A 15,562-nucleotide genomic window follows, 5' to 3' on the forward strand; every position below is an offset into this window, starting at 1 on the left:
GTTTCCCCCACCATCTCTACCTCAACTCCTTCCCAGGAAGAGACTCTGTTCTCTTTCCTTTGCCCCTTTTCCCTTAATGTCCATATTGTCAGTCGAGATTGTAGTCATTACCGCATTCAGTTAATATTTTCTCATGAATGTAGTTGAGCCTGAGCAACCTTAGAACTCCCAGGATAACACTACTGGTAAGTTTCAGTAAATGAGAAACTAACGTCAGAAATTTTTAGCAAGTGGGCGCCTGGGTGGCTCAGTGGGTTAAGCCGCTGCCTTCGGCTCAGGTCATGATCTCAGGGTCCTGGGATCGAGTCCCGCATCGGGCTCTCTGCTCAGCAGGGAGCCTGCTTCCCTCTCTCTCTCTCTGCCTGCCTCTCTGTCTACTTGTGATTTCTCTCTGTCAAATAAATAAATAAAATCTTTAAAAAAAAAAAAAAAATTTTTAGCAAGTGCTTGCGTGTTGAGGAAGAAAACTTTTCAAGGAAAGTTTCCTGTTGCACTCCTTTAATTTCTGCTCTGTTGCTTCCTATCAACGCCCCCCCCCCCACAATCTCTTATAGTTATTCACTGCAAATATATTCCTAGTTGTATTTACACTGTAAAATATGAACACCTCACAGTAATTCCCTGTTTTTGTTCTTTCTCCCAGGTGAGAATAAGTAAGGAGCAAGACCACATAATAATAATTCCTAGAGGCCTGTCTTTTTCTGAAGCTACAGCCTCCAATCTGGTATAATTTTCGTTCCTACATTACTTTCTTTGTTCTTCTTTGTGCTTTTCTAACAGCTTTTAGGTTTTGGTACAGGGCAGAACAAGAGAAGGTATGGATGGGAAATGTTTGCTAATGAACAGGAAAACATTTGGAAGGTTATGTTGATTTTGTAAGAAAAGCTTTAGGGGTAAAGAAAAACAAGGTAGTTAAAAGAGACTAATAAATAAGCTGATCTTGTCAGTGAACCTGTTCATGTTTTGAAGGGAATCTTTTGAAATTTTTTCCACCCTGTATACTCTGGAATTTTTAAAAAACTCACAGAGTCTGTGTGTATTTTATGGATTTCAGCAAAGTTCCACTGGTGTGAGCAGGGGGGCTGACCGTGTAGTATTTTTTTTTTTTTCCATGATTGTGCTCATAGCCAGTGTCGTTGGCTTCTAGAATGGCAGGAACTACACTGGTTCTGGGTGTTAGCAAATGGACATTTTTCCAGTGAGTTTAGTAACCTTGTCCAGACCTTTAGTGAAGAGTTTTAAGTTATTTGGCTTTTGGGAAACTACTTCTTACTAAATTCTGAGTTTTGTTGCACACTGTTTTTTGTAAATAAGGTTTAGTGGGAACAAAGTCACACTCGTTTTTTGGTTTGTTTGTTTGTTGTTTTTTAACAGTTCTTCATGGCTCTACATAGCAGAGTTGAGTAGTTGCAACAGAGGCCCACAAAGTCTAAAATACTTACTGTTTGGTCTTTGACAAAAAAGTTTGCCACCTCCTGGTTTAGCTGGTAGACCAAAGACGGAGTTTGATACATGTCTTTGATACAATGACACCAATTAAATATGTCTCTCTGATTTTTTCCAGGTGAAAGTCAATATAATAGGAGAAGTGGTTGATCAGGGAAGTACTAATCTGAAAATTGACCATTCAGGCTTCAGTCCCCATGCTGCAATCTATTCCACACGTCCTGATGTTAAGTGTGTAATACACATCCATACCCTTGCAACAGCAGCTGTAAGTCACTGAAGGGGAAAAGCAGCAGTGGTTCTGGGAAGGGTATTATTTTTGTGGTTTTCCTTACATGATGCTTTATTACCTACACACTTTCACACCCCATCATTCAGAATCCTACTCAAAATATTAGTTCTCTGAGTACCCAGAAAGCGAAAGTTCCTTTGGACCAAATGCTGACATTGTAAGAAACAACTGGAGAAAAAACATAGGCATTTTTAACTAATCAGTTAATAATTGGGTACTGAGTTTTTTGAAGCAAAGTTTCTTTCATAATATTTGGCATAACATTTAAATTGGCTTGTATCCCCTAAATCCGTTTTGTTTTGTTTTGTTTCCCCCCTGGAAGAAATGATGAGCTGGAGTGGGAGATGGGCTGGAATGGTGAACACAGTGACTAGGCTAGTGCTTCTTGAGCTGACTAAAGAATCAGGTTCCTCGGAGAGTGTAATTAGTAACTAAATGTGTCCTCTTGACGTGGACCCAATCAAATAGGTCTCCTCCATGAAGTGCGGGATCCTTCCAATTTCGCAAGAGTCCCTCATCCTGGGAGATATCGCCTATTATGACTACCAAGGGTCACTTGATGAACAAGAGGAGAGAATTCAACTGCAGAAAGTTCTGGGGCCAAGTTGTAAGGTATGTAAGTAGAGTTTCTGTTGAAGGAGCTATTTTTGTTGCTCTTGCTGTTGATGAAAACAGTGTGAGCTATGCCAGTTATTTCAAGTGATTGCTTTGGGATTCTATTTTAGGTGCTGGTACTCAGAAATCATGGTGTGGTCGCCCTTGGAGAAACAGTTGAGGAGGCTTTTCATTATATATTTAGTGCGCAGATAGCCTGTGAGATTCAGGTAGGAAAATTATCCTCCCACACACGCACTTTTTTTTTTAATTGCTTTGTAATTTGCTTGTTGAGTTGGGTTTTGTGTTTACTTATTTGCAAAGTCCTGTTGGCTTTCTGTTTTGTCTTTTTTTTTTTTTTTAATGTTTTGCCTTTTAAGAGAAGTTCTCTTTTACTTGAATAAAAAGGATCAGCTCAGTTATCTCTTGAATTGAAAATAGGAGGGGAAAAAAAAATAAAGAAAATAGGAGGGGAAAATGTCACATATAAATGCACACACAAATCCGAGTGCTTCATAAACATCATTTTCCCCCAATCCTACTTTTTAAGATAGTGTAAATTTATATATCTCTGTTTTTATCCTGTAGTGGTGTAGCGCTGAGAAACAGAGACAACTGTCAATCCTCAAAGATAAGATGTATTACAGCCACTTTTATAAAAAGTGTAAGAGCAGGGCCAGAAGTCTTACAAACTCTTGCAGTTTCTAACAATTGCACACCCTCAGACTTATTATAATGGGCTGGATGGTCATTAGCTACTTTTTTCCTCAGAGAAGCTGAATGTATTTTTAACAGACCTTAGTTTCCATCTTCATGAAGATTATCTTGAAGCAAATGGTAATAATCTTAATTTATTAAGATTATTATTTATTTCCCACAGAAAAAGGGAAAAAACTTTTCTGTCAATTTTAATGTCTTAACCAACTTTTTTTTCCCGCTTTAACAGTACCTCCTCCTCTTCTCCAGTGAAGCTGTGAAAAGCTTAAGATAATGACCTGACTACTTCTGCCTAAATATCCTTAGATTCACAGTATAGTGTCTGTATTTCTTTGAAATTATAACTTTCAGGAAAAAAAAAAAAAAAGGATAGCCATGGGAAAACTGCAAGTTAACTTTAAAATTTGGCAAGAGAATTCAGTTTTTTGAAATCTATTAGAAGGAATGGCTCTAACTGTGTTTTCCAGGAGGGAGGGTCGGAATCCTGGAAGGTATCTTTTTCAGATAGATGGAAAAGATACTTCAGCTGCCTATTTTCACAAGTATGTTGCCTTCTTTTTGTTGTTAGTTAATGACCTATATTATAGGTTATATAGGTTAGTTATAACCTATATAGGTTAAGTGTTACAGGTATTTGCTGAATTAAAATTATACCTTTTAAAAAATAAAAATAAATATAACTTTTTAAAGGTAAAATATTCATTATAATCTTTACAGTCTTGTGCCTGTTTTGCCATTGATCACAGGTGCGGGCATTAGCAGGGGCAGGTGGAGTAGACAATCTGCTTGTGCTGGATCCGCAGAAGTATAAAGCTTTCACTCACACTGTAGCAGCATCTGGAGGAGGAGGAGTGAATATGGGTTCCCATCAAAAATGGAAAGTTGGAGAGATTGAGTTTGAAGGGCTGATGAGGACTCTGGATAATTTGGTAGGTGAAAAATTATATGTGAACTTGGATTTCATGTCTTCAGATTCAAGAGCAAATGCCTCCATCTCCCTTTGGACTATCTGGGACCCTCTTTATGCCTCTGGGAGCTGAGTTTGACCCTAGGGAGGCATTCCAGTGTAATTTTACCACATTTTTAAGAATCAAATGGTGAAACATGTCATCTTGAGATTTTACCCTCCTCCACTAAGGGTCAGAAGATAGATTTTCCCTCAGACCCAGAAGCAGAGACTTAAATGAGCACTGAGATCTGACTTCCAGAAAACTAGAAAATAATGAGGAAAATGTTTCTGGTCAGCAGTTTTGAAATTACCTTTGTCAGGAACAGTTGTGTGAGTGGAGATCGCATTGTCAGCTGGAATCTCTTTCAACCAGATCTTGAAATTTGCGTAATTTCAACTCTGATGTTACGTGGAGTTTATGTGGGGTTTGAAGGATATTTTCCCCTTTGTTTTTTGACAGAGGAGTCTTTTTGATCATTTTTTTAAAGGATTAGAGTCCAAATGTTGTGTTTGGTAATGTTTGGTTGCTTCAAATATGGTTTCTTTTTCTCCCTTAGGGGTATAGAACAGGCTATGCTTACAGGCATCCTCTCATTCGAGAGAAGCCCAGGCACAAGAGTGATGTGGAAATCCCAGCAACTGTGACTGCTTTTTCCTTTGAGGATGACACAGTACCACTCTCTCCTCTCAAATACATGGCACAGAGACAGCAGCGTGAAAAAACAAGATGGCTGAACTCCCCAAATACTTACATGAAAGTGAATGTGCCTGAGGAGTCTCGGAACGGTGAAACCAGTCCCAGGACCAAAATCACAGTATGTCACTATTCTCTGTGGTTTGCCACATTACTAAACATTTTGCCTAGTTACTCGTGAATTGAATGTTCTGTTAAAAATATTGGGAAAGCAGAATATAATAATAATAATAACCTGTCATTTATCGGGTGTAAACTTTGTACAAGATACTTTGTTTTATGGGCCATAAAGGAATTTTTACTTAATTCTCTTATGACAAAGAAGATGCTGTTTTTCTCCCCCATTTTATAGATGTGAAAACTGAGGCAGAGAAGGATTAACTAATAATCTGTGAATAGTAAAGTCATGATTTGGATGCATACAGTGACTCTGGAACCCTCTCCTTAATCCACTATTTGATACTGCTTTGCAGTTTATATTTATACCAGTGAATCAGATCTATAAAAGATACTAAAACATAATGGTTCCAGAGTTTCATGAATTACTGCACATAGTTATCCTTAGGCAAGATCTTATAGAGAGAGACATGGGTTGTCTTACCTTTTTCAACATTTTGCTTCAGATTTGGTTTAGTTTTAGAGTGCTTATCACCAAATATCCTCTAAATACTCAAAATTGTTCATCCTATCACAAAAATCAGTAGCATTCAATATGGAAGTTCCTAGGCATCAAAGTGTTTCTCCCTAGTCTATAAGATCTTATCTCCTAGGGAGCCTGCATGGCTCAGTCAATTAAAAAATGTCTGCCTTCAGCTTAGGTCATGAACCCAGAGTCCTGGGATCAAGCCCCACATCAGGCTCCCTGTTCAGCAGGGAAGTCTGCTTCTCCCTCTGACCCTGCTCATGTTCTCTCTCTCTCCCTCACTCTATCAAAAAAATAAATTAAATAAATGAATAAATAAAATAAAAAATAAAATTTAAAAAATAAATACAATCTTAAGAAACCTATTTTTTTAATCTCCTAGTAAAAGAACATAATTAAACTCCTTAGTTTCCCAGAATTAATTTTATTGACAGAGACTGATGGACAGCCATTATTAATCTTGATGAATATTAGCCTTCTTTTAGGGATATAATATGGGGTGAAGAAAAATTCTATAAGGCTCTGCCATCCCTATTCTTCTGTTGTATTATGGGTCACTACCAGATTACCCTCTCTGTAAAATGCTGGTCAGGTCATTGGCCTTTTCTGGCAACCAAAAATAAAAAATGAAGTCTGGAAAACTAAATCTTAAAAGATTCCTATGTCCTTTTTGGCAACTTAGCCATCATCAGTTGAAGAAACTTTAATGCAGGCACCATCTCTAAATGTGAGTTAATACGAGATTAAGCTCTGTATCTGTGCTTGGAGTGTTTGAGCATCGTATTTGAAAATGCCAAAGGGAGAAAATTTAAGGAGCCATATAAATGAGTATTCATGTAAATAGTAATCACTTTTTTTGAGTGCTGATCATGAGCCTTTTTCTAACAGTGTGAGATATATAGTAATTGACCACTAAATACTGCTTAGTGAAATTCTTTAAAATATTGGCAGTGTATGCTCCCTGTCTTTGAGTCTATAAACAGTTATCAAGAACCTACCTTTTTTCCTTAACACAAAGCTTTATTCTATAAAATTTTTTGTTTTTTAGTGGATGAGAGCAGAGGACTCTTCTAAAGTTAGTAGTGGAACACCTATCAAAATTGAAGATCCAAATCAGTTTGTTCCTTTAAACACAAACCCAAATGAGGTACTAGAAAAGAGAAATAAGGTAAGATGCGGTCCTCTTTGGCCTGGGGAGGCATTTTTAATACCATTTTATGTTCAAATCGCTCGTGATTAAATCTGATTAATACCAAACTTGGGGGTTTGATTAAAGAATAATTTGAAACTCATACTTTTAGCTTGTATTGAATACCTTCAGCTCTGCTAGTCAGTGGAGAGTGGGCTACCCGAGAAAGAAACATTAAACATATTGCTGCTGTATTAGCAAAAGTGAGCCCTGGCGTTAGTGGAAAATGTAGTTCTCTAACCATGTAAGACAATAGAAATCACACATGGAGAAGAGTGGAGGAGATGAATGTGAGTTGTTGGATTGATCAGAGAGGGCTTTGTGGAGACAGGAATGAAAGAGGCTCTGGGTGGTCAGATAGCAAGCCTGTGGGAAAAGAGAAAGTAAAGGTCATCTGCATAGTTGCCCCCAAGAACTTGTTACTGTATTTCAATTCAGATTCGAGAACAAAACCGGTATGACTTGAAAACAGCAGGACCACAATCTCAATTGCTTGCTGGAATTGTTGTGGATAAACCACCTTCTGTAAGTCCATGAAGCAATATGATCTTTGATTTTGATTTACCACACTAATTTCTTTGTTTTTTACAAATGAATATTTATGTTTACTAAAGTTAATATAAGCACAAGTTAAAAAGTCAGATAATTGCAAGACTTAAAATATCACCTTCAACTCTGAATTTTAAGGGGCAAGGATTTTCTTCTAGCATTTACCTTCATGTTTCTAAAGAGCTGCTTTTTGTTCTGCTTTTTCTTGGCCTATTAATTTTAGATCTCAATTGATTTCATTGAGCCTATGTCCTCAACTGTAAGAAGTGCCATGGTTTTGTATATCACTAAAAGAGGAAAAACCCTCACAATTAAAATTGTAGGAAGCCATTAATCATTAGATGAATCCTGATTTCAGAGATGAGAAAATGGGGAAAGATTATATTACAGTTTCCTTGTTAAATCAGCTTTTGGTGTTTACTGCTGAGCGAGATAGTATCCCATGATTACAACTCCTTTCTTATACTACTCTCTGACCCCTGGAGTTAGTAAGTCATTGTCATTGGCTTTGTATTTTGGGTGCATTGGCTTAGTTTTTCCCAAACTTCTCAAAGGAATTTTAAAGCCTTATTGTTTTCCAAAGGGTCAAAGGTAACAGGTAATCTCTCATTGCTCTGTCATTCTAGACCAGATCTAGACTGGTTGCTCTTCAGACCAGCTGCACATTCTCATCCTGAAGATTCCTCTGATTCTTGACTGTGTAGTATCCTGTTTCCTACATCCTGTCTTCCAGTTTCGTGATTTATTCTTTTATCATGAGCATATCCTCTTACTAGCTTTCTGAGAAGGGGTACACGGGAGGTAACAGCTTAAAATCCTGTGTTTTACCCTCAAATGTTCATATAATAGACACAGAATTCTAGTTAGAATAATTTACCTCAAAAACGTGGAAAGCATCACTCTGTTGTCCCCTAACTTCATGTTACTGTTGAGAAGTAGAAGGGGACTGCAGGGCCCGTTTTCATTCTTTCAGACCTCTTCTGCATCCCTCCTGTTTGGAAGTTTCACGATGATGTGCTCTCTAGTAGATTTCTTTGAGTCTTTGTTCTTAGCATTCAGTAAACACTTTGAATCTGCAAAGTCCTATGGTTCAGTTCTGGGAATTTTTAAAATGTATTTCTTCAATAGTTTTTTCCTTCCAGTCTCTTTCTGTCAAGATTTACTTTTTTTTTTTTTTTTAAGACTTTATTTATTTATTTGAGAGAGAGAGATCACAAGCAGGCAGAGAGGCAGGCAGAGAGAGAGGAAGAAATGGACTCCCTACTGAGCAGAGAGCCCAATGCGGGACTGGATCCCAGGACCCTGAGATCATGACCTGAGCTGAAGGCAGAGGCTTAACCCACTGAGCCACCCAGGCACCTGGTCAAGATTTACTGTTAATTGAATCTCTTTGAGCCTCTGATTCTTCTCTTTACCATTTTCTATCCCTTTGTCTTTTTTTCCTACTTTTAGGAGATTTGCTTGACTATTATCCCTCTGTTTAATTTTCTGTTTTGATACATTTTGATAGATTTTTAAGACTTCTTACTCCCTGAATGTTTCTTTTTTAAATAACATCCTGGTCTTTTTCATGGATACAGCATTTTCTCTTACTGCTCTAAGGGAATCAATTTAAGATTTTCTTGAGCTACCTTTATTTTCCTTGTTCTTCTAAGTTCTCTTTTTGTTGTTTCCTAGTTTTTCCCTTCCATATTGGAAGCATTCCTCAGGTGTCTAGTAATACATGGTAGTCTGTTTATATTTAAGAATGGGGCACTGGAGGGGCGCCTGGGTGGCTCAGTGGGTTAAGCCACTGCCTTCGGCTCAGGTCGTGATCTCAGGGTCCTGGGATCGAGTCCCGCGTCGGGCTCTCTGCTCAGCGGGGAGCCTGCTTCCTCCTCTCTCTCTCTGCCTGCCTCTCTGCCTACTTGTGATCTCTCTCTGTCAAATAAATAAATAAAATCTTAAAAAAAAAAAAAAAAGAATGGGGCACTGGAAAGCCAGTCAGATGCTCTGGGTGCATGCAGAGCTTGGGACTGATCAACTTCACACTGTAGGGTCATTGGTTGTTTCTCTAGGGAATCCCCAAATGTTAATTTTGTAGTTCTTTTATCTGAGGCCATTTATCTACAGAATTCTTCAGGCTCCTACCATTCTCCCACCATCATTCTTTTATCTGAGGCCATTTATCTACAGAATTCTTCAGGCTCCTACCATTCTCCCACCATCATTCTGAGAGCCTTCAGCTATGTTCTCTGCCCCCTAATCCGGTTCCAAAGAATAACCTCTGATCTGTCAATGTTTCTTCCACAAGACCATGCAATTTGAAGATGACGATCAGGCTCCACCAGCTCCTCCCAACCCCTTCAGTCATCTCACAGAAGGAGAACTTGAAGAGTATAAGAAGACAATCGAACGTAAACAGCAAGGCTTGGAAGGTTAGTTCATTTTCAGGTTAAGCCTGATAACCATAACTGCTAACAGCAGAACACCTTGAGTTGGATGATAGAAGGCAGTCAGTGTTTTGTTGTTATTGTTGTTGTTTTTAAATATCCTTCTGCAATTGGTTATTCTGTTATCTCTCCCAGACCTTGCTGAGTGTGGGTGGAGCTAAAATGCAGTCCCCATAGTCCATTTATGTAAACATGTAGAGAAAACAGCTTTCCTTGGAAAGCAATCTGATGGCTGGCAGAAAGTCTTCCATAGTACAGTGATACCCACAGATAAGTAAAGAATTACCAGCTAAAATAAATATCGGTATAGTAATAGATTTAAACATTACAGCATATATTGTGTGTCTTTAATAATACTTTGTAAAATCTCTCTTGTTGAGAGAGAGATTGGTATCACAAGGTACCAATACTATCTCAAAAGCGAACTGCCATAATTTTGATGTGACTTTCTTTAAACACATGGGCACTCTTATGAGGTTGAGTTTTTCTGACTTTAGGACCCTAAGCAAGATTATATTTAAAAGTTGTTCGTGAAACCCCAGCTAATTAAATATTAACTCCCTTCTTCTCAAAAATAAATTCTTTATAGCAGGGGTTCTCAATCTTGGATCTTTGGCTAAACTCCAGACAGTCCATGAGCCATCTGAAAAATATATGCTTAATTTTGTATGATACACATTTGGGGAAAGGAGGCACTCAGGGTAAAGGAGAATTCTTGTCTGTGACCCTAGAAAAATGTAAAAGCCTCTGCTTTACAGCATCTACAACATAGAGTTGAAATTTTTACCAAAGGCAAAACAGAACTAATAGAGAAATTTTGTTCATGTTAGGTATCATGTAGAAAGAATTGACCAGAGGATCATCAAGGGAACGATTTTTATCAGTATGTTAGTTGGTGCCTTTGTCACAAGAGGGAGTCGTCTTGACTCATTAATGTGAACATACGAAATTTTCTAAGTGGTATTATTGAATTTGTTTATTCTGACATAATGTTGGAAACTTTCTCTGTTTTTCTATTTTATAAAATGTCCCTCTTTAATCTCTCATTGTTTTGAAAGCCTAAAGATGTCAGGTAATAAATACTGCACTCTAGAACCATCACCTTTTATATATATATTTTTATAAGTAGTTTCTTCCACATTCATTATGGCCTTCTGAATTAGCTCACTAATATTGCTCTGACAGGAATCACTAATTGGATATTGTTCACAAATTCAGTGAGGCATTCTGCCCTCCTCATGAATGTAGCATCATTGGTGAGACTTCATCATTCTTTCATCAGAGACTTTTCATCACCCGGCTGCTCAGTGTATTTTGGTTTTCTAACACTCAAGCAAAAGCTAAATGCATACAAATTATTTGCCTGGGCTGCGATTAGCCATGCTTCCTTACTAAGCATGTATGTAAACTTATTAGTAGCAGCCAGAAATGTTAACACATTAACCTCCTCTTAATGCATAATTATTATTCTATGGGAAAGCTAGCATGCTCAGCTCATTGCTGAAGAGTTTATCGGACATCTGCAGGAGTTTGATGTACTAACCTCCCTGAGATCTTATGCTTCTTTGTTTTGCATGGCTTTTAACTAAACTCTCATCCAACAGATGCTGAGCAGGAATTACTCTCAGATGACGCTTCATCTGTTTCACAAATTCAGTCTCAAACTCAGTCACCGCAAAATATCCCTGAAAAATTAGAAGGTATTCACTGTAACTTCCCATAGCATTCACTGAGTTAGTCTTAAGAGTTTGTCCTCTGTCATTTGTTTTCACGTAAAGGAATTGAACTCCTGATTGCAATAAGTTTGCCATGGATTTTACTTAAAGCTCCCAATAATTTTATTTATTTATTATTTTATTAAATGGTGGGCTACTTTTGTTCAGAGTTTATATTGATTTACCTTAATTTGGATCCTAGCAACCGATTAGCTCTTAAGAATTTGTGAAATTAAAAGTGGTTTGTCCTACATCTTCCAATCAGAAGCATGAAATCTTTTTCAGTTTTAATTGCCAAATGACCCCCAAATTAAAGAAAAATACATGTTGTCTTCCTCATTTGTATTGACTTGATTTACAATGAAACTGTTAAATCATCAAACCAGACTTAGCTATCCTTCATCCTTTGGTCTAATAACTTTGTGCCTTTCGCCTTTATACTACGTGAGAAAATTAGCTTCCTGCTAATAGACCCATGGTCTATTAAGATAATGATTTATCTTTATTGAATTTAAAGTAATACCTTAGTACATTGCTAAAACATTTCAGTTTTATAAAATAAAACAAAGTTGTTAACTGTATAAAATAACCCAAAAAAAACCCCCACCCCCTCCCCTTTTGTAGAAAACCATGAGCTATTTTCCAAGAGCTTCATCTCCATGGAAGTGCCTGTCATGGTAGTGAATGGCAAGGATGATATGCATGATGTTGAAGATGAGCTTGCGAAGCGAGTGAGTAGGTTAACTACAAGCACGACCATAGAGAACATCGAGATTACCATTAAGTCTCCAGAAAAAATTGAAGAAGTCCTGTCACCTGAAGGCTCACCTTCCAAATCACCATCCAAGAAAAAGAAGAAATTCCGTACTCCTTCTTTTCTGAAAAAGAACAAAAAAAAGGAGAAAGTTGAAGCCTAACTAAAGTCTTTTTATAACTGTTATTACAGTGTGACATTGCACATTTAAATACCACATTTAAGTTGATCATTAATATGCAGTGGTAGATAAGATTGGGGGTATGTAGCAAACTGGACTTAAGAACTGGAAAGAGATTTTACTAAAAGAAAAACATTATGAAAACAATTTCAAATTCATCTCATTTTATATGTCCAAAAAAGGTTTTGAATTTTTAAACACTTGCTAGTTTTAGTTAGCTCTGCCCTCATGAAGTATTACTATAATTCATCACAAACAGATATCTGTCTGAATTACTTCAGGCCTTCTGCATAATATCTGTTGGAAACAAATTACCAGTGAACAAGAGAGAATTTTTATTTCTCAACACCTGCTTCACTGTGTAATCAGAATATAATTTTTTACCACGATTATTGACTGTACCTTTTGGGTTCCCATTGTTTCAGTGGGCATTAACAGAACACTTTAAAAGCTTCTAAGAATCTATAGCATTAGTATACACTGGCACATAATTTTTTTAAAGAAAAGTTTAAGAAAATATTCATTTGGAATTTTATTCATAGTATAAAATTTCCTCACCTGAAGTAACCTTCTTTGCCAAAAAAAAATAAATCATTTTAGTAAACTATAATTTTTGAAAACTTCCTTTTTTATTAGTTTAGAAAGCCCCTTATTTTTCAACAAAGGGGATTTTGTACACGTAACATGGGTTATTTAGTTTAACTCTGGCAAAAATGATTTTTGTATGTTGAGATGTTTGTATACCATTCAATATAAAAGCGTCATAAGCATATTAGCCAATCATATAACAGTAGAGCACATTTGAGGCTGCTTGGTACTAAGTATACTTAAATATAATTCAAGAATCCAGGGACTTGGTATCAAAAGGGGATTAGAGCATTTCAAGGTATAACTAGATTCATATTTGAACCTTATCATACATTTTTCTCTGAGTATTGCTAACAAATGAAGAAGCTCTCCTATGGTAACCAAATGAAAAGGAAGAGAGAAAGTGAAAAAGGAAGGGACAAAAGTGGTGTCATGCAAAGAATTCTAGTTTGATAAAGATTCAGTCACGATAGGATTTAAAGCATAGTCTATTTGAAACATGTCCCAAATTGTTAAAATTCTGCTTTGCCAAAATCATATTTCTTGGTTGATATTTGAGTTTTAAAAGGGTCAGTTCCTTTTAATCTCTATATCTTTAGAAGGCAGTACTAGAAGAAATCAGTGGGTCTGATCCCCCAGTGAGAAAACCTACCACTTGTTGATTTTGACAAAATTTTCTTACCTTACTTCAGTTAACTTCCATTCTAATGTAAATACAAATTTAAACTAGGCTTAATATAGTTCCCCCCCCCCCCATCACCCAAGTGATGTCACAAATCAATGTAAAATCAATGATTTGAAATGGTCTGGGTAAAAATAATCTGAAGTGTTTCTGGAGGGTGAGTTGGGATGTAAAAAAATCACATTGATTACAGTGTGTTCTGGGGCTGGTTCTGTTTGACTGTATGTGTATGATGATGCAAAGTTGAAACAGAGCCTGGAAATTTCATTCTAGATCTCACTAACTACTGGAATCAGTATTTTAATCTCTTAGTGGAAACTTTCAGTTGCTTAATTCTGTATTTGAGAATTTTTTATGTTCTACATCATTTATGTTGTATTACAACGTATGTAGAAACAGTAACCTGTGAACTATGCTTTTCCATAACTTTTTAAATATATATATATCTTAAATGAATGCAATGTGCATAAATATTTTTTAAACGCAACAGTGAACTATTTGCACCTTTTGCTAATGCCTCTATTTACTTGCTTTGGCATAAAGAATGAGCCAATGAACCTCTGTGTCCTGTGGAAAATGTATAAATGTTATCTGATATTGCTCTTAGATGTAATGCTAATTAATGTTAAATCACAAATAAACAGTATTTTAAATAGATGGATTTGGTATCATGAACTTTCAGGTTTCAAGGGTGGTTGCATAGCCTGAATTGCTTTGTGGAATATGAGGGTTTTGTTATTTTGTTTCGTTTTTTTTAAGTGCAGTGAGATTTTAAGTAGGACTGTTGGCTTCTGAGTAAGTAATTTCCTAGTAAATTTATTTTCAAATTAGTTGAAAATTCACTGTATTAAAAAAAGTTATTGTTTCAGCTCATATTAGACGAAGTGTTCCCCCAAGGGACCTGTTTTTTTGCCTTGAATAGCAAATGTGACCTTAACTATATCTCTGGGATCTCATGATCTTGGAAGGACTTAAGACTCTGAATCTCAGTCTCAGTTCTACGATTCAGATCTATGCATGTAGAATAGAAAATGTTGCAGAATATATGCTGATTTTATTATATACATTACTCTTGTCTTTGATTTTTTTAAATGTAACTATGATAATTAAAAGAATAGAAATTAGGTTACAATTCCAGCATCTTAACATTAAAATAAATCTATTCCCTTCCAACTCTTGATGATTTATAGATACATCTCCTATATATTGCTTATCATGGTGTGAATGTAATTTTATTCTGGGTTTTTTCTCCTTAGCATAATTTATTCTAGAAGATTTTCAAACTCAGTCCTTCATAGGAATGACTTCTTGTGATTTCCTTCTTCCACTTTGTCCTAAAAATAGAGTGCAGGAGGGGAAATCATGTTAATTGAGGGTTCTGGTTAATTGAAGTTTTTACTATAATTACCCATTATAAAAATGAAGGGTTTAGGCAGAGAAGAATAGATTCATAGTCTTGGGCATATTTAATTATTACCCTGGCTTGTAAATAACCCTGTGGTGAAAAATTCCTGCTTTAGAAAGATACTCATTTCAGAATTCCCTTCCATAACGCAACAAAGACCATTAACTTTAGTTACATTTGAGAGTCAATATGGCATTGAAAGGTGTGCTGCCTGTGCCTTTTCTTCTAGTGTTTAGTATTTTCATTTAGCAGAGAAGAAAGAGAGCCAAATGGGTCCAGTTGTGACAACATTGGTTTCTCTTAACATTAGCTTTTAGGGTTTTTCTTTTTTTTTTTTTTAACATGGGCAGAAAACATAAAGGCAAGCTGGTTATTTTTTTAACTCAAGGGTGATATGTATACTTATCCAAATTTCCATCTTGATCAAACCAAGATTTTTAAAAGAACAATCTTCTTTTTGGCCACTAGAGGGTGTAATAGACCTAACAATCCACTGCGTGGCTTAAATCCTTGCCCGTACCTTCTTCCCTCTGTTAGTTGATAGGCACCATGTTGGTTGGGAAATAATCCAGAACTTAGAAGACATTTCCTTTGGTGCTTATCATTCTCTTCACTAGATTGTTCTCAACTTTGTTGTCTTGGCAAGTTCATTTCACCAATCCAGATACCACGGGAAGGATTCCAATGCTTACCGTGGAAAACACATTGAAACAGTATCTGAAGTGAGGTCTC

The 15,562-nt window shown here is 36.5% G+C and overlaps 1 protein-coding gene across 22 annotated transcripts in view; it reads left to right on the forward strand.

Moving 5' to 3' along the window:
- ADD3 (adducin 3) overlaps positions 1-14,082 on the forward strand; it is a 126,319-nt gene extending 112,237 nt beyond the window's left edge. For 13 of the 22 annotated variants that reach the window (XM_082720178.1, XM_082720177.1, XM_082720180.1 and 10 more), the window contains 11 exons: positions 644-724; positions 1,565-1,714; positions 2,207-2,350; positions 2,464-2,562; positions 3,796-3,978; positions 4,556-4,813; positions 6,384-6,503; positions 6,963-7,049; positions 9,367-9,490; positions 11,110-11,205; positions 11,845-14,082. In XM_082720178.1, the coding sequence (XP_082576304.1) occupies positions 644-724; positions 1,565-1,714; positions 2,207-2,350; positions 2,464-2,562; positions 3,796-3,978; positions 4,556-4,813; positions 6,384-6,503; positions 6,963-7,049; positions 9,367-9,490; positions 11,110-11,205; positions 11,845-12,137 (1,635 nt within the window). In that variant the 3' untranslated portion in view covers positions 12,138-14,082. Of the gene's footprint in view, positions 1-643; positions 725-1,564; positions 1,715-2,206; positions 2,351-2,463; positions 2,563-3,795; positions 3,979-4,555; positions 4,814-6,383; positions 6,504-6,962; positions 7,050-9,366; positions 9,491-10,690; positions 11,206-11,844 lie in introns of those variants that run through there. The other 9 variants (XM_082720166.1, XM_082720167.1, XM_082720162.1 and 6 more) reach the window with 2 other exon arrangements.
- The last annotated feature ends 1,480 nt before the right edge of the window (positions 14,083-15,562 follow it).

The sequence above is a fragment of the Mustela nivalis genome (assembly GCF_964662115.1).
Source record: "Mustela nivalis genome assembly, chromosome: 2".
Classification (NCBI taxonomy): Eukaryota; Metazoa; Chordata; class Mammalia; order Carnivora; family Mustelidae; genus Mustela; species Mustela nivalis.